General features: G+C 42.6%; 1 protein-coding gene across 4 annotated transcripts in view; it reads right to left on the bottom strand.

Moving 5' to 3' along the window:
- Window positions 1-27,934, bottom strand: part of DGKG (diacylglycerol kinase gamma) — a 206,002-nt gene that overhangs the window by 158,838 nt on the left and 19,230 nt on the right. For 3 of the 4 annotated variants that reach the window (XM_036066663.2, XM_036066662.2, XM_036066665.2), the window contains exons 2-3: window positions 12,840-13,150; window positions 80-156 (exon numbers count right to left, since the gene is read on the bottom strand). In XM_036066663.2, the coding sequence (XP_035922556.1) occupies window positions 80-156; window positions 12,840-12,906 (144 nt within the window). In that variant the 5' untranslated portion in view covers window positions 12,907-13,150. The remainder of the gene's footprint in view (window positions 1-79; window positions 157-12,839; window positions 13,151-27,934) is intronic. The other variant, XM_078068174.1, reaches the window with a different exon arrangement.

Below are 27,934 nucleotides of genomic sequence, written 5' to 3'. Positions count from 1 at the left end.
AAACTTTTAAGAGTGGAACAAATTATGGAAAAGCTAGAATATAGGGCTTTTTAAAGGCTTGAAATGGAAACGTTCTTACCTCATGTGGGTCATATTGTTTGAGGCTCCCACCCTCATTAAACTCAGCCAAGACATCCTTTATCTTCTTGGAAGAATCTGGAGAGACATAACGCACATGTGAAATATTGGTGAACAGCTAATGGGAGCTGGGCCAAGTAAATTCTCCCTGTCTAACCTTGGTTATGATGGAGCAACTCCTCATTTCCAGGGCTATGTGGAAAAATGTCACTCTTACCTGCCCTTCTGCCCTCTTATTTCCTTTTTTCCGTATAGTCTCTCTCCTACTGTATGAACTATCTTTCTAAAACACAAATGTGATCTGATCATGTTCCTACTCAATACACTTCAATGGCTCTCCGTTTTCCCAGGATAAAGCTTAACTCCCTTAGCTCGGTATGTAAGTATGCGGTGATTTGACCTAGCCCATTCCTTATCTCTTACTTTAACCTTCCACTCACCCCACTTTTCAGCCACATCAAATCACATTTCCACAAGTCCCTGAATACACTGTATTCACTCATTCATTCTTTCATGGAGTCTCTTCTCTATGTTGTAAATTTCACTCAATTCTTGGTACCCAGCTCAAATGCCAACTCCTATGTAAAGTCTTCCTTTATCAGTTAGAATTCCCTCTCCTGGATCCCACATGACTTGTACACAACTCTGTAACAGCACTTGTCATATAGTGTTATAACTGCTTCCCTTACTCATCTCCTGCCTCAGTTCTACCTTGAGATCTGTAATTGGCTAGTGAGGCTTTGTATATCATATCATGGTCTGACACATAACTAGTGTTCAGAAAACCAATATACTAGGTGACTGCATAAAATCTGAGCAGAAATTTTAAAACATTTAAATTTTTGATTAAATAAGATGAATGGACATTAAGTCCAGTGATGCTCTGTCCTTGGTGCTGAAACAGAGACTTGGGATTCATGAAGCATAGTGACTTAGAAAATTTTCCTCTCCACTGGAAATAATTTGGAAACTACCAGAGAAAATGGTGGCTTCTTCTTCTTCTTTTGAGTTTTGTAAGGAAATTGGGAGTTTAGAAAAGGGAGTCAATAATTGTCATTATAAACACATCCTGAGTGTATCCTGTGTATTTAGCAGAACTCTAGACATCAGAGAAAACCAGGGTCTCTGTGCTCTCCTTGTCTCGCAGTACTGTGGATAATTAAGAGCTTCCCAAGCTCCATTACTGCCATGATTTGAACATCTGAGCAAAGGGCAATGCTATCAAAAATTGACATAGTGTTCCTTGGTGTTTTTACAGAGGGCTACACTCTCTCATAGGCCTGTGTAAAGTAGATGTGCACATGGGCTGGGCTGTTCTCCATGGCTCTGATGACTTGGATTCAATCAAGCACAAGTTATAATCATTTCAGGACTGAGACATACTGAAATGCCACAGGAAAATGTTGATGTTGCCTAAAAATGGACATTTCTTCCTGAAATGCAAAACAGATGTTGAAAAACTAATAGCTCAGTGAGATCCAGGCAGCAGATGTCATCAATTTGGGCTGCTTCCATTCAATTCAGAAGACACTATGGAGGGTAAGATGCTGCAAGGGACTGTTGATGAACTAGCTGGAGAGATTATCTGAATAACTGTGGTAATGATGGCTACCTCTTGTTGGGGGCCTTTACTGCATATGCTTATATACTCTCCCCTGCCAATCCATGCACATTTGGTTATATTTTCTTTACAGAAGAAAAAGCTGAAATTCAGAAAAATTAAGCGACTTGCCTAAGAGGGTTTTAATTCAGGTCTAATTTGGCTCAAAGTCGGTATTACTTTCCCTTAAGCACTATTCACTGTTACTTCCCAAACACTTGTTAACACAGGAAAAAAGGTAATTAATGCTATAGCAATAATACAGAAGCTCTAGGAAGCACAGAGCAGAGAAGTAGAATGAGCAGGAAAGAAGTAAAATTAGGATGATAGTAAGCTTGGGTGGGGGCCAGGGATGTCCTATACAGCAGGTAGATTTGAGCTGCGCTGTAAAGAATGAGTGAGGTTTGAAAGGCAGACATGAAGTGGAAAGAGTATTCTAAGAAGGGACAGGGTGAACAAAGATGCAGAGATGGGCATCACAAGACATCTAAGAAAGGTCAGAACCAGAGAGTAGTTTGGGGCCAGATTTATGGGAGTCTTGAGTGCCAAGCTAAGGACATTGATTTGAAATTGTTAAAGATTTCCTGAATAGTGGAGTACCATAATCAAGTCTCTGTTTTCTAAAGGCCACTCTGGCAACAGAATGGAAGAGAGCTTAGAATTAGGCCAGGGCTCAGTTAACATTACATAAAAATTATATTCAAATCATTCTACGGGCAGCCCAAATACTTAGAAAAGACTACATTTTAGAATCTATTTTAATGGGCGATTTTCAGTCCAGCCAGAGTGGCCAAATCTGGATTGCATTAAAAAGTCAAATTTGGAAGCATGGGTACCCTTGGTGTGGTTTCTGCAAGAGTAGTAAAGAGCCAGCATTTTGACTGAGAACCCAGGGAGTGATTTCACTTGAATTCATACTTTTAATATTATTGTTACATTTTAGAGATTCCATGGTTGATCCTAGCAGAAATCCTATTTTTGTTCTAAGTGACTACATATTTGTAAAATCCTAATTTATATTTAAATGTATGCTATAAATGCATGCTAAACACACACATGTACATATATGTATATATACATACACAAGTATGTTCATCCTATGTTCACATTCAAATAAATAGGCTTTAAAAAGAAAAACAGAGAAAGTATTTTAAAATCTCTGATTAATAGCCTAAAATTAAATTAAAAAAAAAAAACAATCCAAGAGATTGCTGGTTCCTAGATTTCTGTGAGGGGTGTCCTTCAGCACACATTTACTTCAATTTGCTTCATGGGCCTTAATGAGCTCATAGTGTCAACACCTGCCCTTTTTAAAAAAGGGGAGAAAATCTAATTCTCAAATTTGAGACCCATTCCTTTCTCCTGGAATGTCCTTTGATATTTTATTAGCCCGGAAACCTGGGTTTCTATTTGCCTGAGGAGCAAGTGGGTACTACTCCATTCTGTTTCATCTTATGACAGCTAAGAACAATGAGGGACCTCTTCAGAGCTTTCCTTGATCTTATCCCAGGCACCGCCTGTGGGTCCAACTGCACAGCCTCAGTAGAGAGCAGAAGCCTCTACAGTAGTACAACCACCAGACTCGGAGGAGATCCAGTTCTATTCCTAAGTGTCTACCAGAGGGCCATGTCCACAGTTCTTTGTAAGAACTCCTATTTTGTTGAGTGCTTACCGTATGCTAGGCACCATCCTAGTAATCTTATATGTTTTACTTAAATCTCCACAACTACTCTCTAATGTAATAATGGTCCTTATTTTATTTTATTTTTAAAGATTTTATTAGAGAGAGAGAGGGAGAGAGCACAAGCAGGTGGAAAGGCAGAGAGAGAAGCAGACTCCCCACTGAGTGGGGAGCCCAAAGTGGGGCTTGACCCCAGGATACCAGGATCATGACTTGAGCCAAAGGCAGATGCCAACTGACTGAGCCACCCAGACACCCCAGTGGTCCTTATTTTAGAGAAGAAAAAACCAAGGCTTATGAAATTTAGATGATTCTTTCAAGGGCACGCAGCTAATGAGTGGGTGACTCTGATTTTTAGCATATCTAATAATGTGACACAGCTATTAGATTCACTGGATACGTGAACATGGGTAAATCAGAAGATAAGGCCCTTCCTCTATGACAGTGCCTCTCAAACCTGGCTACATGTCAGAACCACCTGAGGAGCCTATGTACATTTGAAACCCAGGCCTCCACTGAGACCAATTAAGTCAGCATCTCTTTTTTTTTTTTAAAGAAATCTAATTTTATTATATTATGTTATGTTAATCACCATACACTACATCATTAGTTTTTGATGCAGTGTTCCATGATTCATTGTTTGCATATAACACCCAGTGCTCCATTTAATACATGCCCTCTTTAATACCCATCACCAGGCTAACCCAACCCCCTCTTTAGAAACTCAGGAATCAAAATATTTTAAAGCTTCCTGGGGATTCAAATGTATAGCCAAGGTTAAGAACTGCTGTTCCATGAATGTAATTTTATTGTTAGAAATTAAGACTCTTTTAAGAAGCAGCTAAACTTGTTGGATAATTATTGCAAAATGAAGAAAAGTTTATAACTGCTAAATCCGAAATCACCACGCTTGGCAGACATTCTCCATTGCTGAAGTGGACAACATTAAGGAACTTTACCCAACAGGTCAACTTATTCAGCTTCGTGGCAAGGCAGGGATACATTCTGTATTAACTTGCACTGGCTGAACCATCAGCATGCAGTTTTACCCCAAATCAGGGGTCAAGAAGGCTCTTTTCCGTGATCAAGGTCACTAGTAGTAACAACTACCCTAAGAAGTTTCAATCCAAAATTGTCTCTTTGTGCTTTATGTGCCAAGAATTCTGGGACCTTAACCAAACACTTGTTCCTAGTGTTTGAGCACATTCAAAGCCTTTTTAAGGAGAAAATTTGGCCCAACTCACAAGCACCTTCACTGCCACGCTTGTGTGGGAGAGGGATGCCCTTCAACTGAACAAGCAGACAAATTAGGAGATTCAGTGTTTATAGCAGAACGTCAGCGGTGCTGCTGGAACCAGAACCCAAAGTTTATGGACCATCTTCTAGTTAAGAACACTGAGTATATGAGCACTAGTCGGGCCATTAAACTCTGAAATAACTATAAATCAACATTTTCAAATGGGAACCTGAAAACCCATAGATGAGAGTGAAATTATAAGATGCATAATAACTCTCCATGCCTCAAAGTCCCCCAAGAGCATCTCAAACTGAACACGTGTGGGAAATGCCTGAGGGTCAGGTTTAAATGGCCTGATTCAACAGGTACTGAGTCGGGGCCTCACATTCTGCATTTCAAACAAGACCCTCGATGATGCCAATTATGCAGGTGCATGGACCTCACTTATGATAAGGCCTTAGTAACATTCTTGTATATTTGTGGCTGACTAGTAAGGCTTGCCTGTCACAACATAGACAAAACCATGATACTGAGGATAGAGGAACATATTCCATGGGTTGAGAAGACCACAAATGACTCAGCCCTGGGAAAGAAAGACACAGAGAGGGGAAAAGATAAAGTTGGCACATGAAAGGGGGAAAAAAAACCTAGATCTTCCTTCTTTCGAGGATGGCTAGGATGTATGAGTAAGTTTTATAAGTATTCCAGGGAGTCAAGAACACAGCGAGGTGCACAAAAGCAAGAGTGCAGTTTCCCAAGGGTTCTAGAAAGATGGAGAATGATGTCAGAACAGAGATGCCAGATCCAGGAGCAGTGCATCAAAACGCCCACCTTTTCAGCCAGGAGGAATCAGGCCCCAAAGTGGAATGTGGGAAGCATGTGTAAGAAGCCCAGCCTCATAAGCATTGACACATTCTCCCAGCTACACTTCTTTTCCTGTGCAATGTTACTCCCCAGCATAGAGCCCACTGCCTGGCATAAAATCAATGTTCAATAAAGATTCATGAATAAAGGAGGACTAGAAAAGGGATTTAGGTTATTGTGCTTGTCCCGTATGTCCTATATTTCCAGGGGCATAGGGAAAAAAGCTGGACCAGTGGTTGTTAACCTTGGCTGCAAGGTGGAATCACCTGGGGAGCTTTAAACACTACCGAACCCCGGATTCTACACCTATAGATTATGATTAAATGATCCCAGGGGTGGGGGGGGGAATGTGTGGACAGGGCACTGGAAGGGTTCAAAGCCTCCCAAGTATTTCTAGTGTGCAGCCAAGGCTGAGGACCACCGAGGTCTACCAAGCTAACTACTGAGGGGAACCAGTGAAAGTGATAACTCTGCTACAGTGTTATATATAGAATAAGGGGAAAAGACTTTACATTGAAAGTAGAGGGTTTGGGGGCTCATATAAGAGAACCCTCTTTAGGATACTGAGATTTTCTGATTCACCATAAATGCTCTGAATGACTGGTATAGCTTATCTGTATAAGCAAAATTGGTATTGATAGCAAAACTTCCCACTTTTTCTTCAAATATTTGGCCTCATTAGTCATAACCCAAATGAAGGTGGAGGAATGGATCAGACAACCTGAACCTTCTTGTGACTAAGAGTGTGGTCCCTGGACCAGCAGCATCAGCAACCTGGAAGCTTGTCTGAAATGCAGCATCTCAGAACTATCCCAGACCTACTGAGTCAGAATCAGCATTTTTAACAAGATCTCCAGGAGATTCGTGTGCATATTCAAATCTGAGAGCTACTGTTCCGTAGAAGTCTATCCCTATCCATAGATTCTGTGACTGCTTGTGGGTAGAGTCCTAGTCATCAGAATGAAAAGAAGGCCAGTTATGCTGCAAGAGACATGGGTGAGAAATAGCTGTGGTTTCCTTCCAAGATGGAAGCAATGAGACATGACACTTTATGGACCCAGGACTCCAAGAACATTTGACTAACTCTCATTCCACTGGCCCATATAAATAATAAGATTTCAATGAAGCTTACTTAGAGCCTTACATTGTTCTATAAACCAGCCCTCAACATTTTCTCTGACTCCCATATTAAACTGACAGGTTTGAATTTTGAGCTGTAATTTACCTACATCTTAAAGTCAGAAACTTTGCGTTGATCTGATTCTAATGAAATATATTTCTGAATAGCACAATTTACTGATTTATTCTCTTTAAATGTACTTTAAAATTTTGCTCTATTATAGTTTAATTGACATACAAATATATATAATATTTTAATAAATAATATAAAAATATATATATATATATTTTTTCCCCACTGTTATCATTGAAGGTTGAGCTCCAATGGGTACTTTTTGTTTAATTTATTGGAACTGGATTGAAGCAAATTGAATTTTTTTTTTTTTTTTTAAAGATTTTATTTATTCATCTGAGAGAGAGAGAATGAGAGACAGAGAGCATGAGAGGGAGGAGGGTCAGAGGGAGAAGCAGACTCCCTGCTGAGCAGGGAGCCCGATGCGGGACTCGATCCCGGGACTCCAGGATCACGACCTGAGCCGAAGGCAGTCGCTTAACCAACTGAGCCACCCAGGCGCCCGAAGCAAATTGAATTTGACCTGGGATTGAGAACTTTGGTTCTAATTCTTATTCTACCACTGACCTTCTGTGTGACCTTGGAGAAGTCATTGAGCAATTCTGGACTCAGTGTTCTCATTGAAAAATGGATAGGAGTTGGATTTGATGGTGGCTTAAAATTTCTCCCAGGTGTAAAAAGTCTACAAAATCTAGCAACCATGGGCTGATGTTGAAAATGTTTGGTTTAATTTCTTGGAGAGTTAAAAGTTAAAATTGATGCTTTATCATTTTTTTCCTTTTTTCCCTTTCTGAAAAAGTGGATAGTTTTGTCCTTGACAAGTTATGGAAAAATAATTGCCCCTCCCCAAATATCAGGATTAGAAGGATAATAAACCCATTATATCTCTATTTGAAGCTGTTAGGGGAGGGTCAGTGGGAGGCCTCCCTACAAGCTCATGCCCTCTGAGGTGGAAAAGAAACCTGTTTCAACATAGAAACTAAGTATTAGAAGGGCTAATGATGGTCATTTGATCAACTGGATATCTAGGGAAAGAAAACTCAATTGCTTTTAAGTCAATTCTGTTCTGTCTTAGGCAGGTTTGACCATTAGGCATCAATGAATTCCTTGCTTTAAGTCTTTCTTTGATGATTTCCTCCCATTAGTCCTAGGGCTACTTCTGCAAGCCATTCAAAATTAACAACACACCTCCTCCCCGCAACAGCAATATTTATTTATTTATTTGAATCTTCCCTTCTCCTGCAAACAGGCATAGTACTTGCAGGCACTTCTTCATAACCCTGCTGTGAGGCCCCTCACCATGCTAGTGGCACTTCTCAAACACATTCCAGTTTGTCCATATACATCATGCACTGTGGTGCCCAGGAATAAATTCAGCTCTCAAAGAGGTCTGATCAGGGCAGGACACAATGTGGATACCAGTTGGCCTTACTAGACACTGTGAGTCTATTAATACATCTTACGATCGCAATCAGCAGTTTGGTTAAATAAAATAATGTATCAAAAGAAATCTCAGCAACCCCTAAAAGTCTTGCTTCTGGAAAGTTCTGAACAACACAGGAACACCTCATGATATACTGTGCGCTAGCTAGTCTCCAAAGATGGCTGTCCACACTCTCCCTGTGCCCTGTGTGAGCCGCTCTCCCATGAGATGTGCAGTCCATTCCCTGGCCCCAGTGCATCTGGGCCAGGCCAGTGGAATGTGGAGACAGTTCTGTTTAGGGACCTCAGAGTCCAGGTGTTAAAAAGCTTTTATGCTCTTGGAGTCCAGGGCCACATGTAAGAAGTCCAGGCCAGCCAACTACAAAAAGAGGCCACATGGAGAGGCCCTGGGAGATGACAAAGCACTTGGAGAAAGCAATCTGATGGAGGAATGCTGAGGTAACAGTATGGCAGTGAGTAAGCCTGCTGGATCCTGTGAGGCATCCCACCCAAAGCCCCAGACACTGTGGAGCAGGGACCAGCCATCCCAGGTGCGCCCCGTCCAGATTCCCGAGTCAAAACAAAATGGCTGTTTTAATGCATGAGGTTAAAGTTGTTTTGATGCAGCAGTAGATAACTGAATTGAATAGATAATTGTTAGGGTGAGGAGAACAGCATACGAAATAGCCTCGCATGTCTATTTTACACACACACACACACACACACACACACACACACACACGTAGTGGTTATCACTGGGAGATGGGCTCATGGGTAGGTTTAAATTTCATCCGTTTTTCATTTTTGTACTTGATTTTGTGACAAAAATATCCTTAATATCACAGTATGTTTTTTACAAACACTTTACTGACTCACATTAAGCTTACCATATATATATATATGTATCAACTGTGTGTGTGTGTGTGTGTGTGTACATATAAAATAAATACCTACACCTATGAGGGCAGTTTTAACATGGCTTCTCCCCCACCCCCCCGCCACCCCCAGCAGAAGGCCACCAAAGAAGGTACAGGGTTTTTGTTATATAAACAGAATACACCAAGAGCCTCTTACTCTGAAATTCTTGGCCCGTCCTACCTGGTAACCCCACTGGGGAAAGTTCCCAATTCTTAGGCTATACACTTCGGCTATTCCACTACCGCAAAGCTCCTGTTTATGTAGTTATGAAGAGCAGTTGCTATGGCAATGCAATCTGACTGAATACCAGCATGTGTCTAAAATTGGTAGAAGTGCCTTTTCCAGGGTTTCCTCTGAGGATTAATCATTTTCCAAGAACTGTAGCTTTTTTTCCTCTCCTGTTACAACAACAGTGCCAGGGCACTTGTCCAGTCCTGGGACAAGGATGAGATGAGGAGGGGTCAGAGAAGGACAAAGCTGATGGTTGAAAAAGAGACCCAAGACTCAAAGGAACCCCTTCCTACTAAATAGTCTGGTTTCTTTTTGACACCTGCCTCCCCTACTGCTTTGCCACATGTGGACCCCTCTGTCCCTCTGCTCCCTCCACCCACTACTCTTTTTGCCCAGCCATCTTTCAGGTTCTTCTGTCTTCTTCTGACTCCTTTCCCTTCTCTGACCCCTGAGTGTAGGCAGACTCTTGGTCTTGTTTCCCACCTTCTCATCTCTTTCCTCATGTGCTTGTTATCTGAAGTGCTTTCATTCCTGTTGTCCCCTCCTTGCTGCCTCCACACAATGATTCCAATGTCAGAGCTGGAGCCTAGCTCTCCTGCCCACTCTCTTCCCACCACCACCCCTCTCAGGCCCATAGGATACCTCACTTGGAAAGCAGTATCCTCCACAATGGGCTCTTATTTATCATTCCAGTTCTTGCCCCCAATCCTTTCCTACCACCACCACCACTTGCCCTAGGCTCCAAGTCTGTGACCTGCTTGCCATTCTCCGAAGCTACCATGATGACCTCTCTTCCCTGCTCCCCAAGCCACTTCCTCTGCCTGCAATGCTCTCCCCTCCTCCCTCCTACTAGTGTTTCTGGCATCTGGAAACCACACCTGCCTCAGGAAGCCTCCCACCAGGCTAGGCTAGTTCTCCTCCTCTGTGTTCCCCACTTCTTAGCACCTGTCATACTGAACATCATTGTTTGAGTCCCATCTATCTTTCCCTACTAGGCTGGGAGCTCTTTGAGGGCAGGGATTGTGTCTCCCTCATTGCTGGTTTCCTGCAACCTGGCGCATATGAATGAAGAAGTGGATGTGTCATCACCATCCCAAAATCAACATTCCCAAACCGTCCCCACCACCCTTGAATACTAATGTTGGCATCTGCCAAAGATTCACAGTCTTCAGGGGTATCTTTGCTGGCTTCCTTTCATTCCGCAAATGTTGGTGATACTTCTACCACAGATTTCCACAGATCAGCATTTATTCACTGCCACAGTCCCTCCTAGCCCCGATACTCAGCTCACACTAGATTTCAGACCCTGATCTACTACCTCCCTGATCTGACAGCTTCTATATTCAGGCCACCCTGCACACAGCCACCAGATTCATGGCTCTGAACTTTGCCACCTTGGTCCCAACCCACACTTTGACCCAAGGCCTCCTACTATCCCCATCCCTCCTCTGTCCTCCTCCCCACCCTCCTCTCCTTAGAGCCCAGAGGTTCTCTTCACCACCCATACATATCCCTCTCTGTGCTTCTCTCCCTTTGTTTCTGTTGTTTCTCCCCCTCCCCCACTATCTACTTACTATTCACATTTTAAACTTCTGTCCTCCATAGAGTCCACCCAGCTAAATCCTCTGTTGTGGGGTAAATTGTATCCCCTCCCCCCAAATTCATATGTTGAAGTTTTGACCCCCCACCCCAGCGCCTCAGAATATGACCTTATTTGGAAATAGCGTCATTACAGATGTAGCTAGTTAAGATGAAGTCATACTGGAATAGGGTGGGTCTAATCCAATATGACTGTGTCCATATAAAAAGGGAAATTTGGATATGGAGATACACATACACAGGGAGAATGTGGAGAGACAGGGAGAAGAGAGCCATCTATAAGCCAAGGAGAGAAGCCTGGAACACATTCTTCCCTTACAGTCCTCAGGAGGAACCAACCCTGCTGAGACCTTGATTTTGCACTTCTAGCCTCCAGAACTGTTAGATACTTTCTGTTGTTCTAAGCCACCCAGAGTGTGGGTACTTTGTCACAGGAGCCTAGCAAACTAATACACTCCGGCATACCAATTTCCTCTAGCTTTAAATTCCCTTCTCATTTATGTATTCGGTTTAGATAGCTCTGCCAGAGGTATTTGCCTGCTGCCTTAAACCTGCCTTTTGCTTGTGTTAGGAACACATTTCTGATTCCTTAACAAGATTCTGATTCCTCAAGAGCAAGCCTTTTCTTTGTGCTTCTTTTTCATCCCTGACTAGGGCCAGTCTTTGGCTGACCTACAGAGCATGGTGAATGAAATGTAATTTACCCTGGAAGGTGATGCCTTGCTCCTTGTCAGTACATTATAGAGTCTCTCTAAGCCCATCAAGGTCAGACAGGAGGCCATGGGCTCCAGGGAGCCAAGAGGGAGACTGGCCAGAAGTCCCATGGGGGGCTCCTGTTGACCATGGGGAGCACAGAGTCATGGGTGTCAGGCCTGGGAAGAATCACAGGAAGAGGTCGTCTCGTCCAACTCTCTCATCGTGCAGAAGAAGACAGAGGCTGTGGGGGTTTGGGGCTGTCACATCACAGAGAGCAAGACCCACAGGTGGCACTGAAGCCCAATATTTAGACTCCCAGACCAGGACAGTGGACAAGGGCTGCCTGCTCTGTAGGAGCGGGGCAGGCTGCCAAAAGGGCATACAAGGGCTCCCTGGACAAACTTTGGAGGGAAGGTCAACTTGCCATTGGCCTAGTGATTTACAAAAGCGCCAGAATAATTAACAGGAAGGGAGAGGTGATTAGACTAAAGGGGCAGGGCAGTCAGTGCAGCTGGAAGTCTGCAAAGCAAAGGGCTCTAAAACGTTGGTGCCACTGTACAAACACCATGGTCACCACGTGTGCAGAGGGCAGTGGTCAGGTGGCGTTCCAGCCTTGGCAAATTCCTGTCATGTCAGGATTAGGAGGAGCCTGCAGAGGGCACAGCTGGGTGCCCACATGTGAGCATCAGCCTTGCCACCAAAGTGTCCTGATGCATTGCAATTATTCCTGGGTATAACTACTGGGAAACCAAGAGCCCCCGTTGAAGAGCCAGGCTTATTCAGAACAAAGTCAAGAAAGAGACACACACATCAGCATTCTGTTCTTACTGAAAAAAGGCACTGGGTCCAAACACAAGCGTATATTAAAGCCAGTGATTGAGTAACCTTATAAATACGCAGCCTTCAACCTTTCAAAAATTATGCTATACACAGGAGAAAATACAGTATTATGTTAGGCAGAAAATGTAGGCTAAAAAAAAAAAAGGTACTGTATACTCAGGAACTCAACTATGTAATGCAATATGCACAGGAGGGGAGTGTTCCAAAATGTTCATGAGTTTGGCTGTGATTTTTAACCTACTCTTTATTTTTTCCCCTGTATATTCCAAATTTCTATGGTGAGCATGTATCCTTTATAGAGTGTAAAGATAATTGTTTTTATGTTTAAAGACACTGGTTCTGTGTTTATAAGGAAATATAATCTGTCAGGCCCAACCTCATTCTCTGTGGCTTTGCAACAATTACACCATTCTGCTCTCCAGAAATGTTCTCCCCTACCAAGAGGAAATCCTGCCCCAGGTGGGTCAATCCATTTACTCACATTCTGAATATTTCTGGAGTTGGTCAAATTCTTCTGGAGTGAGGGAGACCCACCGTTCTTCACTCATCTTTAAGCTGGGTGTGAGTGCTTGAGGCCAGGGATGGAGTTTTGTTCACCAGGGTGAAGCTGAGGCCCAGCCCAGGGCCTGGCTCATTGCAGGTAGGTGATGGACCAGCCCTTCGGGAGACTCTGAGGATCCCCGGGTCTATGGCAGTGGTGGGCACCTTTCAGCAGATGTGAGAAGGCCTGTGCTATTGCTGCAACAGCATGCTTCTATCCGTAGTCAAGGTCGTCAGAAATCCTGGCTCCTCCTGGGCAGAAGTAGAAAAGACATTGTGAATGGGAGTGTTAGAATTCTTAAGTCATCCTTTCTTATAAAAGAAATCCCCAACTGTTCTCTGGGGAAAGGCCTATGGGAGGCAGTGGTTCTCAGGGTGGGGTGGTGTCTCCCCAGGGAAGTCTGAAGAGGGCGTACAGACCAGACCAGCACAAATCCAGTTGGGTGGTCCGTCTGAATAGGTATTCATACTCCTCCACTCAGGAAATTTTACATGTCTCACAGGAGAGGTGTAGTAAGACCACCTGAGGGCATCCTCAAGGCATGAAAACATCTCAGGCTGTCAGATGCCTCACGAGCTAAGTAGGGACAGTACTTATCTGCTATGATTTGAAAGGTAAGCCAGTCTCTCCTCCACGGATTTCTAAATTCCACCATTACTCTGGACATTCAAATACCCGCAAGGCTGGCTAACATCCCAGTGACTGAAGTGGTTTCATACAAAGGTGATTAGAGGGAAGACCTGCCCGCCCCAGTGCAGGGGAACTTGTGGGAGGGAAAGGGCATGGATTCAGACAGAAGCTTAGCATCTTTCCCTTTGAGCCCCTCCTAGCACGGTGAGCTCTGGCAGTCAGTCATACCATCAGCCATGAAGTCCATTTAGCGGGTTGTGAAATTGACATGGTGGGCCCAGGCCAGCATTTGAAAACACAAAATAGAATAGGATAGAGTGGAATGGCATGAAATGGAGTTGAAAATAAGAGCGCATCTCCTTTTAGTTATACATACATGTTTATTGATTATATTGTAAAAATGTATTTCTTATTCTGGATTGAGGCTTAAAAAAGTGTTGGAAAGCTACCAACCTAATAGGGGGAGAAATACAGACTGATGTTACCAAAGAAGCTCAGTTTTCATAAAACAGGATCCATGTTGGAGGGTCAGACATCAAGTTAAATCTGGGAGCCTGGAGCATATGAAGGACGGTGGAGGGGCTGGATGAGACCACCCGGTGAGGAGGCAGGTTTGTGCAGCTATCTGGAAGAGCTCATGGACTTGGCTGGTGTGGACCTGGAGGGCTGGCCAGGAGCTGAGGGAAGATGCTGGAAGGAGACTCTGGCTCTGGAAGGAGGACCTTCCACCAATCAGAGCTCTCCACCAATAGGTGGGAATGCATGGCAAGGGAGTGAGATGCCTGCATCCCCAGGATCATCCAAGTTCTAGTTGCTCTTCTTAAAACGTCCAATTCTCTCCTTAATCCACTGCCCTCCTGGATTCTGCTCCTTGGTACCTGCTCTCGCCAGGGTCCCCGGGGACACAATTTTCAAATCCAGTAGGCATTTTTCAGGCCTTCCTTACTTCGTTTGCTTCTCTTCGCAGCCTCTGCCATGGCAGGAAACAGCCCCCTGGAAACAATCTTATCTTTCGGAGTGTTCCCCCTCAGTCTCCTTCCACTTCTTTGGCCATCGTTAAATACTGGTATTTCCCAAATCCCAACCTCAGCCCTCTTCTGGCTCTATACCCCTTCCCTGAGGGACCCACTGCCACAGCTTCAGTGACCCCAGGCATGCTGCCCCAACCGTTCACTCTCTCCTCAATCCAGATCCGAATATCCAACTGTCCAGTGTGACTCCTCTGTGTATCCCAGACCACCCCAGATCAGCCCGTTCCCATGTCCCCAACCTGCCCCTCCTCTACATTCTGGTCGCGCCCGGAGAGGAGCAAGGACACAGGCCAGAAGCCCAAGGCTCAGCCTCAGCTCTTTCCCCTTCCTCTCCTGCCAAATCCAGGCACCACTTTCCAGAGTGACCGTCTGTTGTGTGTCCCCTCCTCTCTGTCATGCCAGCTTCATCAACTCAGACCCTCATCGTCTCACTCCCAGTCTCTACCAACAGCCTCCCGATGGGCTCTCTGCCTTGGCTTTTACTCTCCTGCCCTGGGTCTGCTTTAAATGGCCAACCAGTTCATATCTCTCCCGGTAATAAAATTCTTCAGTGGTTTTCTATTGCCTATGGAATAAAACATAATCATCCTTTTATGATACACAAAGCTCTTTATGATCTGTTCTCTGATGATCAATTCAGTCCAAAAGTGAGGGGTGACCTTTAGAAACATTTTCCATCAAACCAGGGAATTCAACATCACCACTGGTGTTACTAAGGCTGTGGCTGTCATTTAGAGGACACTTACTTTACCCTATATGCTTTACAGAGTTTAGCCCATTTGCCCTCCTAACGACCGTGTACATTCAGCATTGCTTTCACTATTTTTAGATGAGGAAGATGAGGCAAGGTGTTCAGTAAATATGGTACAGAAAAAGAAGGAACCTCCAAGCTTTTGTTTAAGAATGCCTCTCTGGCCGTATCATTCTGCACACTTCCAGAAACACAGAGCTAGGTCTGAGGTGACCGAGAGATGCATTGCCTGAGAGAATACCGTGGAACTCCAAGTCAGAAGACAGGGGCTTTGAATCCTGCTCTACCTCCTATTTGCTATTTGATGTTAGACAAATTTTGTGTTTCTTGACCCTTGGTTTTCACCTCAAAAATGGGAATACTAATAAAAATCTCACTGAGCTAATGCTAGGAGTGATTTAATATATGCAAAAACCAAACAGAGAATCACAAAACCTCACCTAACATAATGCCTAACACGCAGTGGGCACTCAATAAGCAATTACCATTATCTTCCTAATTGCAAATTCAACACTTAGCAATATGACTTAAGCAATCAGCTGACAGCTGTCGGGGGCAAAGACTTTGTGTTATGCCATAGATTTCTGAACTTGATCTTCTCCTGCTCCAAGCTGTTTTAATTTTGTAATTACTCATCAAATTGTTATCCACGAGTTTTAGCATCCACTGATGATTCTTGCCTGGATTAATTATTTTATTATTTTATTTATTTATTTTTTAGAGAGAGGGAGAGTGTGCGAGTGGGGGATGGTGGAGAGGGAGAGAGAGAATCTTAAGCAGGCTCCACACCCAGTGCAGAGTCCAGCACAGGGCTCGATCCCACGACCCTGAGATCATGACCTGCACCGAAATCAGGAGTTGGATGCTTAATCGAATGAGCCACCTAGGCGCCCCTGGATTAATTATTATTATGATAGAGAACTTCTAATTCTATGACCCCCTCTATATTTATTAGTTTGGATTCTACTGTAAGGAAGAGCTTTCTCTTTATTTCTTTATATCAGTTTCCTTATGTGTATTTTTTATACTATAAATGCTATAAATATATAAAATATAAATATCATACATAAATATCTATATAAATAAGTATGAATGTATGTTATGTTTACATATAATATGCATATTCATTTATGTTAATGGATTCTTATTTTATTCAGAGGGATATAATCCATCACTATCATTATTTGTTTTGATTCGAATTGTCCCAGATTTGGCCAGTGGAAGCTCATTCAAGTTGATTTCTTGTTCTTCAGACATCTTCCCATCATTCTTTGAGTACATCTTTATTTTCTAGTACAACAAAATGTCTCAGTCTCACCCTGTACTTCCTCAGTTGTCCTGAAATCAGTCATTTCTCCAAAGCACAGATTCCTTTTAGTGGAGAATAGTATTTGAAACCAAGCTTTGGGCACTAGGTATGCGCATCGCTACTGGGGTGTCATAGCTTCTAGACTTTATCAGGGCCAGGGCCAGGAAACCCACGCAGGTATACACACACATCACATTTCTGGCTGGCTGGCTGTCTATCCATCCATCCATTCACGTTAAAAACCCCAAGTTCATACTCAGACCTCCAACTATAGTCCAGTATTACAATGTCGACTGTAGACTTCCCCTCATTCCATATTTTTAAGTTCCATTCTCCAACAAACTTCATTTCCATTATCTACAATATATTTATTTGCCCAATCCTTAAATACACAGAAAGAAGTTTCAAAATTGCTAGCTACAACTCTGTGAAAAACAAAAAAGAGTTCCAGATTTGTTGACAGTTCTTTTGTCTTCGCCAACAAAGCATGTCCTCAAAGTCCTATTTTCAAAAGTTACTTAGATTAGTTCTTTCACACTCCTATTCATTTCTGTTCATATTTCACTCTAGGGTTTCTCCCTCCATTCCCAATGATTCTTTTTTTAATACGGTTTCTTCAGAGAGGCCTGGCTGCCCCCATTCCTTTTACTCTGTGCTCATCCCTCTCCTTTCCATCTTATTCCCACTCACCCCTTCTAGTTTCTAGTTTATCCTTGTTTATTTTTGCACCAGTGAGCAGATTATTGGATATATTTTTATTTCCCCTTCTTTATTACACCAAATGCAGTCTTTTGCATATTGTTTTTTTCACTTAACAATATATCCCATGAATCATTCCATATCTTTCATAGAGATTTTCTTCAGCTAAAACCAAATTAGACCCCAACACTTACTTGCTTGAAAACCTTCGGTGGCTTCTCTTGGACTCTTTTGGGCAGGCTTTTTAGCCAGTCCAGAAAATCCTTTACCTGTGGTTCAACTCACCTCCCCATCTTCACTCCAATTATCTCTTGCCCCACATGCTCCACGTTCCAGCCAAATCATCTTACTGTCTCTCCCTAGCACCAAGCCAAGCACCTGGCACGTGACAGCACCTCATAAACATCAGTTAGTGGACTGACAAACACACCATGCCTTTAATCGACCTGGAATGTCCCTCGCTCTTTCCTTCCCATAACAAACCACTATTCATATCTGGTTCTAGATTAAAAGGTCACTTCTCTTCTATAGTTTTTTTTAACTCTTTGAGCAAACTAAGCTGTTCTCCCAGCTGTTCCCATAGAACACACAGGTCCTCTATGCTTCCCTACTGTGGTGGCTGACAGTCCTGTGCAGGAGACAGACACCCCAACCGATAATTAACACACAGGATGGGAAGTGTGGTGGTACAGGGAACGAGGAGGCCATCTTGTAGTGGGCACAGGGGCATGGAAAGACTCCTGAAGGAGCTGAGGAGGAGTAACAAGGTAAGGAGGTATACTCTGCAATAATACAACAAATACTCATTATCATCATTGTTGCCTGACAGCTCAGTGCTTGGCTTCAGGGTGGAAGAAGCTGCCCTGTTTATCTCCATCGGGAGAAGTTAGGGGCCTGAAACACGACCTGACTGTCCAGATGGTCACTGCTGACCACATTCCCACATGATGGCCCCTCTGGTTTTCTGCCTTTGACAGAGACGGCAGCCACCACGCAAGAGGTTTGCTCTTGACATCACTCAGCATATCCCTTTCAGCAGCCTGCCCGACACGCTCCTCTTGGCGGCTCTTTAGAGTATGCACAATCTTCTGATTACCTCCCTGAATATCTTCCCTGACAGGAGAAAATGTAATAGGGTTTTCTAAATAACACTCAGATTGGGTATTGTCAGGCTTGGATGGGAGAAGAGTGTTTTATGTCCCAAAGGCTATGCCACTCTGAGCACTTGCTTCAGGTCCCCGGGCCCCAGTGACCTTGTCTGTCAAATGACGGGGTGGGAATAATGGTTGCTAACACATTTTCTAGCTCTGCAATTTCATATCCCAGATCAAACTCTATTTGTTCTATAGAGATGTCAGCATGGAAATCACAAGTCAGAAGGAAGACGGCCTATTCAATGGGTATTGACTTGAGCCCCAGGTCTCTATTCATCCGAATGAATCAGCCATAGCCAATTACCCAGAACAAACACCTCTTCATTTCCTCCTTGCTCTCATAAAAACATTAATTCATGAATATGGCATCAGATTGGGGGAGCTTATTTCTATGCACCCGATGATTTATAACAAACCCATAATGAGTACTTTTTTCTAAGGAAAGAATGACTAAGAGCTAGAAAGATAAGAACCCCTCTCTCTTCCCAAACTTGTGAGGAGTCCCATCTTGATAACTGTCCTGTCTCTGGGCTTGTGCTCCTGCTGGTCCTTCTTAAACTGTATAACTCCTATGTTGTCTTTGGAGTTCAGTTCCAGTGTCACCTACTCCTAGAAGCTTCCTTTAATAGCCTGGCCTGGGCTAGGCTTGTCTTCTCTGCTCCTCAATAGCTCCTGGGGCTTTTTTCCATTATGGCACTTGCCACACTGCTGTGTACTTGCCAACTCTTCCCTGGGAGACTCTGAGCTCCTTCAGGGCGGAAACCGTGTCCTCCCGCCCGCTTTGCAGCTCTAGTGACTACAAGATTTCTGAGGGCTCATTTCTTGACCAGTAGAAAAGTAGCTCTCAACCTTTTTTGATGGAGACCATTTGCATGGAGCACAAGATCTTACCGTACCTGTTTGCACTTCCAAGCGGGAAAAGAATTTTAATATTAGAATCCTAATTTTAATATTAAATAATGTACACATTTTAATATAAAAAGAATGACCTGCAAATCTGTAACTATAAGCTACCATCTATAAACTTATAACAGTCACTTCATTTGGCTTAACCTGACAGTATGTTCCGAGTTACTTAAGTTGTTGGAATTCATTAATGAATTGTCAATATGATAGTAGTTTATCGCACCAGGGGTCCCTCCCAAGCCATGCCTCCTGACACTCGTGTCCGTTTCGGTCCCTTCCCCTTGAGTCTGGACTGAGCTCGGGACTTGCTTTAGAAGTGACACTGTGCCAGAGTTAGGCCCGGCAGCTTCCGCTTTTGTGTTCTTGGGAACACTGAACTGCCATGTCAGGAGCTCTGCCACCTTGCTAGAGAGATCCCAGGGGCACCACATGGACAGAGGGAGGCTTAACATCACCTGGAGGAGAAGTGAGCGACCCAGCTGATGGTAAAAACCAAAGACCCCGCCGCGAGATACTACGTAAGCCATCCCAGCCCGCAAGCAGTCACTTGGGCTGTTCTGGCTGTGCTGCCGGACACGGAAGACAAGAAGCTATTTTGGGTTTGGCCACCTCGGTAGACATGGTGTGGAGCAGAGATAAGCTGTCCCTGCTGAGCCCTGTCTGAATTCCTCATGCACAGAATTTTTCAGGATAATAAAATGATTTGGGGGCAGTTAGTTATGCAGTCATAGATCACCAAAACAACTACATAAGCGCTTCTGGGTTCAGAGTACATATGCACCTGTTTAGCAAGAGAATATGCATGATTCATGCTCGAGCTGCAACTTGTTCACGTCTTAAAATCTAGTAACTGGAAAATTATAGGCCTGAAGTATTTTTGAGGCAGATATGTGTCACTACATGCTGTTAGGTTAACCAAATATCCTCCACAAGCTAATACGATAATGATGAAGGTAAATGAACTCCGATTTCTAATTAAAAGGCAAGAATAGCAGTCGCTGAACACCACAACCAACTCAAAGCAAGTCTGACGCAGCAAGACAACATGACTTTCCCCGCAGGTCTCAGCGTTCCAACCATCTAGCTGAGTGAGGAGGCAGCAGCGGCTGAGTATTTAGAAGCAGCCGGACTCCACAGATAACTGAATTAGAGCCCCCTGGGGAACTTAGTAATGAGCTAATTTGAGTTCATGAATAGCAAATATGAGTAATCCCTAATAACTCATTTAATAAATTGCCAGTGTGTAGTCCTTATACAAACATAAAAATAAAAGTCTTGGGATGGCGTGCTACCCATAACAATTCAGAGAGGACTTGCAGTTAAGGACTGCATCTCATTAGCAGCCTCAGACTGAGCCTAAGAATCCCTGCTCTGGGGGTGGTGTGAAAATGTCAGGCTGAACAAAGCTGCCCAGGTGTAGGGGTCTGGTACCCAGGAGAGGCATGCAGTCTCCGGGGAGAAGCGGAGACCTGCTACTTGAGGGGGGCTGCCTTTGGCACAAGCAGGCAGTGTCAGGTTGGGGAGCACTTACAGCCCAGGGGCATCCCAGCTGGAGTATGGGTCACTCATTCATTTAATTATTTACCCGTCCAACATACCACTCTCACAATAAGCCATAGCAGCAACCTCCATTTCTAGACTACCACACATCTGGTGCTTTGCATGCTTTATCTGCAATAGTCACCAAACCCTGGGAGGAAGGTTTTGTAGTGGCAAAAACAGTCCCAGGGTGATTCTCCCAAGTTCACCCATCAGTAGGTGACAGAACTGGTATTTGAACCCAAGTCTGTTTGGTCCCAAAGCCCACGATCTTTCCTTTCATTATAATACAATATAATGGATAAGTGCCAGGCCCTATGTTACGTGCTGATGCCATCAATAAGCCAACTAGGGAGGACCTAAACCCTCATCCTCAAACTGGAAGGTAGACTGGAAGCCAGAGGGAAAACCTTGGCATGCTTCAGGAAAGCCAATAGTATTTGAGGAAAATAACTACCTTACATTAAACATGAACACACAATGGAACAGAAGAATGTAAAATATGCAGGAAGTTGGAGGTAAAACCTGAGACTTCAAAAAAACGTGCTCTTGCACTTGGGTCATCTCCGTTCTCTCCACATGGGAGAATGTAGTCTTGGCTTTGCCACTAGGGGCGCTACAGTGGAAATGCTAAGGAAACGGGGGTTGCAAAGAGAAACTCCATGGCCTGATTGAGCTCCAGAGCTTGGAGGCCTGTGGGAGGCACGTGCTGGACCATGAGGGGAAGACTCCTTCAAGAAATTACTGTTTGGGGAAAATGACTCCTATCCGGTGTCAGGGAGCCTTCTTCCCAAAGCATTAAGCACAAGTCTGGTGTTGAAATGAGACCAGAATTTAAATCTTGGCTCTACCACTTACATCTATGTGACATTAAACAAGTGGTTCTTCATCTCTAAATGAAAATAATAATAATAATAGTAACACATGTTTCACAGGGGTTGGTATGAGAATGATTTGTATAAAGTTTATGAGAGTCTTAGCAAGTAAAATTTCCTAACAGTGGTTCTTAAAGCACGGTCCTCACACCAGCAGTTACTGGCATTGCTGGGAAGATGGAAGAAAAGCAAATTCTTGGAACATACCACAGACCTCCAGAAATTTAGGGTGGCCCCACAATCTGTTTTACAGAGCCCTGGAGATTCTGATGCATGCTAGTGTTTTGTAACCTTTGCTTTACCTTAACGTAATGGACAGGACTAAGAAGAGAAGCTTGGAATACCTGGAGATATTCCTTCTCCCTAAGATGGCCCGGAAGCAGACAGATTCCAGATCTCTCAGTTCCACTTTCCCAAGGCAGGAAAACATTCTAGGGAAGCCAGAGCCCCTTGACTGCAGATGCCTGTTACCCTGCCTAGTTACTAAAATTCTCATGTTATGATTTATAGTCCCCTCAGAATTTTCCCTTCTTTACAATCTGGATCTATGTTTCATATTCCTCCTGTGACATTTTGTGCCAAACGTACCATCTGGAGAGGGCAAAGAACAGATAACAGGAATTTCCTACCATAAAGTGAAGGGCAAAACCCAACAAACAGAAAAGCCTGGAAGGGTGAGAAAGTGGCAGGTCCATTTGCACCACAGCTCATTCGGGTGTCAGAAATGGAACTGTCAGGGAAGGGACATGACCAGGCACGACTATGGGGCCTGGCAGGTCTAGAAAAAGAGAGCGCTGTAAAACACAGTGGTGTGGGGCATGCTTGTGATGGCGTGTGTGGTAACAATAACCACAACCAAACCACACCAAACACACAACATTCACGTTTGGAACAGTGTGTGAAACCACGTTTAGGTTGGAGAGGCCCCACAGACCAGGAGGAACCTCTGGTGAGTTGGCCCGTGAGCATTTTCTATTTCATTCTCCTCTCCTTCCTCTGCTGCCCTCCGCCTCCCATTCTCTAATTCTCCTTTCTATTTCTTTCCTCCCACGTTCCGCTTCCCATAACAACCTCAACAACAGCTACCATTTATGGAGAATCTACTGCCTTTCTACATGAGGAGAATCCTCAGAAAAATCTTTCAAAATAAGAATTATTATGCCACCGTACCTAGCATCAGACTCCTTGCAGGCAGCTGAGCCATCACTCAAACGCAAGTCACCCTGAACACCTAGGAAGATCATGAATACCATTTCTAGATTGTAAACTGCCTGAGGATCAATTTTCTGGCTCATCTGAGGAGCCCAGGACTTAGTTTATAAAAAGCTCTGAGCTGTCAGGGGCCTCTTCCTCCAACTTCAGAGAATAACAATGTCCTTATGGGCAATCATGCGATAATAATTAAGCACCATGGACAACGGCACCCAGGGATGCTTACACTTCATTCTGACTCCAGACAACACATCTCTGGATGGCCCTCTTCAACCCAGAGGTGTCTAGGCCCCAGTCTGAAAAATACTTCATTAATAATAACCAACTTTTACAACATGCCAGACTGTCCTAATTAATTCACGTGAATTATCTGGCTGACTACTCATAACCACCCTATGAGGTAGATACAAATATTTTGCCCATTTTAAAGATGAGGAAACTGAAGCACAAAGGTTTATGTAGCTTGTCCTAGGTAATGTAGCTATTAACGGATGGATGCAGGATTCCAGTCCAGGTAATTTGTCTCTGGAGGTTGTTCTTCACCATTATGCCATGTGACACAAAGATAACAAGGGCACTGAAATCACACAGCAGTACTTGGTGTAAGGCAGTCATCAAGAAAAAATACAATTATATTTATAATGATTTTAAAATAGTCTTATTTGAGAGCACCTGGGTGGCTCAGTCGGTTAAGTGTCTGACTCTTGATTTTAGCTCAGGTCACGATCTCAGGGTCATGAGATTGAGTCCTGCATTGGGCTCCATGCTGGACGTGGAGTCTGCTTCAGATTCTCTCTCTCCCTCTCCCTCTGCCCCTCCTCTCTCTCTCCCTCTTGCTCTCTAAAATAAAATAAAATAAAATAAAATAAAATAAAAGTCTTACTTGAAAAAATCTAAAACATTTCATAGGGGGCTCATGAATTCCAGCTTCAGAAACACCACAGTCTGGTGGAGTTTTGGAAACTGGGAAGAAAGACACATTCGTTTCCCAAGCAGATCAGAGAAGGTGGAGTGACATGGCCTGGAGCCCTTAGGTCTAACGCTGGTTCTGACATTTTGTAGCTGGGTGACTTTGCTTCTACTCTTTAGACTTCAGGTTCCTCATCTGATAACTGCAGAGAGTGGAGTAGTAACATTTAAGGTTCCTTCTAACAGTAACTCCATTTTCCTTCCAGAAATGTTAGACATCAACTCTTTGCTTTTGACACATAGTATCTGTGCCATCATTTTAGGCTGGGAAATGTCATTTGTTTTTATATTCATTTAAATCATACTTCACTGGATAGCCACAATAGTAAGATACTACTGCCACATTATCAAATTGTTAACAATTAAAAAATAGGTAATATCCTTACTGGTAAGAAAGCAAGAAAATGGAAACTCTCCAACACTGCTGGTATGGAACTATATTAGCCAAAATAGCATGCTATATCAAAAACCTCAGAAGGTACATTTCCATGTAATTTTACTTCTGTAAATTAACTACAGACAAGAGTAACAGCACTACGCCTGCAATTACTCTTACTACCTCTACAAGATTTCAACTCCAAGGATATTTGTGGTGGCACTGTTCATAAGAGCAGAAATTCCAAACAATTTAAACGTCTCACAGTATGGGACTGCTAAATACATTTTTGGTTACATGCATCTAAGTAAATACCCTGAAGTCAGGGAAACTCAGTTAAAAAAAAAATTCCATGGAGAAACGTCTCATACAGATTAAACATCAACAGCCAGAAGTCAGTTAAACTATTAAAACTATATTTGTAGTAGGTGCTGAACTGTGCCAACCTTTTGGAAAGAAGGATTTATTCCCCTAGCTGCTTGGGAGTACTGCTGGCAGACGGCTCTTAGCTGTCAACCCTTTTTAGGAATTGCCTTAGCTGGAAAGAGCTGCCTTGCCCAAGGTCACGGCCCCTCCCTGGGCAACCCACACACAATTCCTGAATGATACAAGGTGGAGGGGGAGCTGCTTATAATGGCCCAGTCCTCTCAGCCAACTGAAAATAACTCAGCAGGGCCATCCCAGTCCAACTTCTTACTTTGCCAAATCCTGCTCTGTCCCTTCCCTTCCACAAGTGGTGATCCCAAGAACACTCCCTTGAAAACTAATAACCCTCCCACACTGCCAACTCTGTCTCAGAATCTGCTCCCCAGGGAATCAGATCTGCAACAATATGGAAATTAAGGGAAAAAACCCCACATATTCTTAAGTAACTTCTTGTTTAAAAAGAAAATGAAAACATGGAATCATTATATATCAATTTAGGAGACGTGCAATTTGGTCATAACAATGTTTAAAAGACATGCTATAGCCTTAAATGAATGTCTTAGAAAACAAGAAAGATGGAAAAAAAAAAAATGAACTAAACCTCAACTCAAAAAGTCAGAAAAGGAAGAAAAGAAATCTAAATAAAGTACTGCCCTTAGGAGGGCAGTCCTAAAGACAAAGGCCGAAAGTAATGAGCTAGCACCCAAAACAAAACAACTGGACGGTTAGTAAATAAGAGCAAACACCATTTTGATTGTTTTGAAAAAAATAATAAGTTAGACGGTTCTCTGGGGTAGAGAGATAGGAGAGAATGAGATAGAGGAGGGGGAGGAGGGAGAGAAGGAGGGAGAGGAGGGGGAAGAGGCGAGGGAGGAGGAGGAGGAAGAGAAAACTGGCAAACGTTAGGAATGAAAAAAGAGGCATAACTATAAATGCAAGAGATTTTATTAAATTATGAAAAAATAAGATAGTCAACTTTATAGCACCGCATTGGAAAAACTGGATGACAAAATTTTGAGAAAATAGAAATTTTCAAAAGTGACTCAAAAAGTAGAAAAACCTGACTAGTCCAATAATAACAGATGAAACTGGATCAATATTCAAAAGTCTACTTGCCCCACCCTCCTGGTCCAGACAGTATTACAGGCAAGTTCTAAGAATCAGCAAAGAATAGATAATTCTCTGACAGAAGCTGTTCCATAGCATAGAAAAAGATGTTAAGTTACAGTTTATTTTATGAGGCTAGTATAACCCAGTTACAAAAATGGAATAAGGAGAACACAAATAAAAATAAATTATAGACCAATCTCCTTACTAAATTAAGCAACCCCCCCACATAAACCCTCCAAATTTGGTATTGGGTTAAAAGGACAAAGGACAATACATAGAGTTTATTCTAGGAAAGTAAGGATGGATCAAAATTATAAAACCTATATAATTCACTATATTAACAGAATAAAAGAGAAATTCATAAGACCATCTCAATAAATTCAGAAAAAAATTGATAAAATTCAATACCCAAGTAGGATGAAAAAGCAAACACACCTCTAAGCACACTAGAAGGTAAATGGAACACCCTCTACTTCACAATAGCTATGTACCAAAACCCCACAGCAAACTTCACATTTAAATGGCGAAGTATTAGAAGCACTGCCATTAAAATCAAGGACAAGATAAGGATGCATGTTATGACCTCTACTATTCAACAAACTACTAGAGCTCCTAACCAATGTAATTAAATAAAAAGAAATAAGACGTGTACATATTAGAACAGAAAAGATGAAGCCGTCACAATTTTTAAATGATATGATAATATACCTTGAAAAACCAAGAGAATGAAATAAACTATTAAGGAATTTCAACAAAGTGACTGTATATAAAATCAATATTAAAAAATAAATTGCTTTCCTTTATACAAGCAATAGCCAATTAGGCTAGAAAAAGATCTCTTTCAAAATTTTAATGAAAAGTAGTGTTCTCTGAAATAAATCTAACAAGAAATATGCAAGACCTTTATGAAGAAATCTATAAAAATTTACTGAAGGACATAAAGGAAAACCTGAACAAATGGAGAAATATCTTATTCATGGAAAGGAAGGCTCAAGTTAGATCTGGTAATACTTACTATGTATGTGACCTTGGACAATTCTTTTAATCTTAATCTATCTGAACCCTAGAGTCATGTGTAAAATGAGAACAATGGAATCTCCCTTACAGTCACTGTGACTATTAGAACTAGTAGAAGTACATAGCATTGGGGTACCTGGGTGGCTCAGTTGGTTAAGCGTCGGCCTTCAGCTCAGGTCACGATCCCAGGGTGCTGGGATTGAGCCCTGTATGGAGCCCCTGCATGGAGCCCTGCATCAGGCTCCTTGCTCAGTGAGAGTCTGTTTATCCCTCTCCCTGCTGCTCCCCCTGCTTGTGCTCTCTTTCTGTCAAATAAATAAATAAAATCTTAAAAAAAAAAGTAAATAGCATTTTAAAAAAACCTCAAAATCATATGCAATATTTTTAATGGTGCAAATGTATGTGTGTAACCTAAAAAAGAGACATATGAAAGGATGCACATAAAATATCATAATTAATACCTCCAAGGAACACATAGAAATTAGAAGTTGAGTTTCTATTATCTGTAATGTTTTAATTCTTTTAAAAAGGGGCATATATTATTCATATAATTTCTTAAATATAAAGGAGATTCCCCCTTTCCCTACCATTTTGGTCTGCTTCTTTCTCTTTCCTCTGGCACAACTCAAATCAGTCTTCTCCAAGTTTACCTATATTGGTTAGAGATTGAAGAATACGGACTTGAAGGTAGAAGTACTTGAAGGTATTCATACTACATATGAATATGTATTGTGTGTGGGCTTATAGTATGAACAAAGTACATTGTACGTCTTTCTGTACTTTATGAGTAGTCCATGCATATATGTGAATTTCGGTGTTTGTGAACTATGCATAAATGCATACCACAGTTAAATAAATGAATTACCTACCCTTGAAATTCTCCAACACCAGAATTGTTATTCTGTACATCACAGTGGATTCTTTTCCAACTTGAAATCCTATTCTATCTTCTATTTATCTTATCTTTTCTATAAAGATTGGTTAAAATAATGATGCTCAAAAGGCAATTAAACTTGTACATTCACCCATCC

Source organism: Halichoerus grypus, chromosome 1 (assembly GCF_964656455.1).
Source record: "Halichoerus grypus chromosome 1, mHalGry1.hap1.1, whole genome shotgun sequence".
NCBI lineage: Eukaryota > Metazoa > Chordata > Mammalia > Carnivora > Phocidae > Halichoerus > Halichoerus grypus.
Note: the sequence above shows the minus strand (reverse complement) of the source record. Positions and strands in the feature narration are given on the sequence as shown.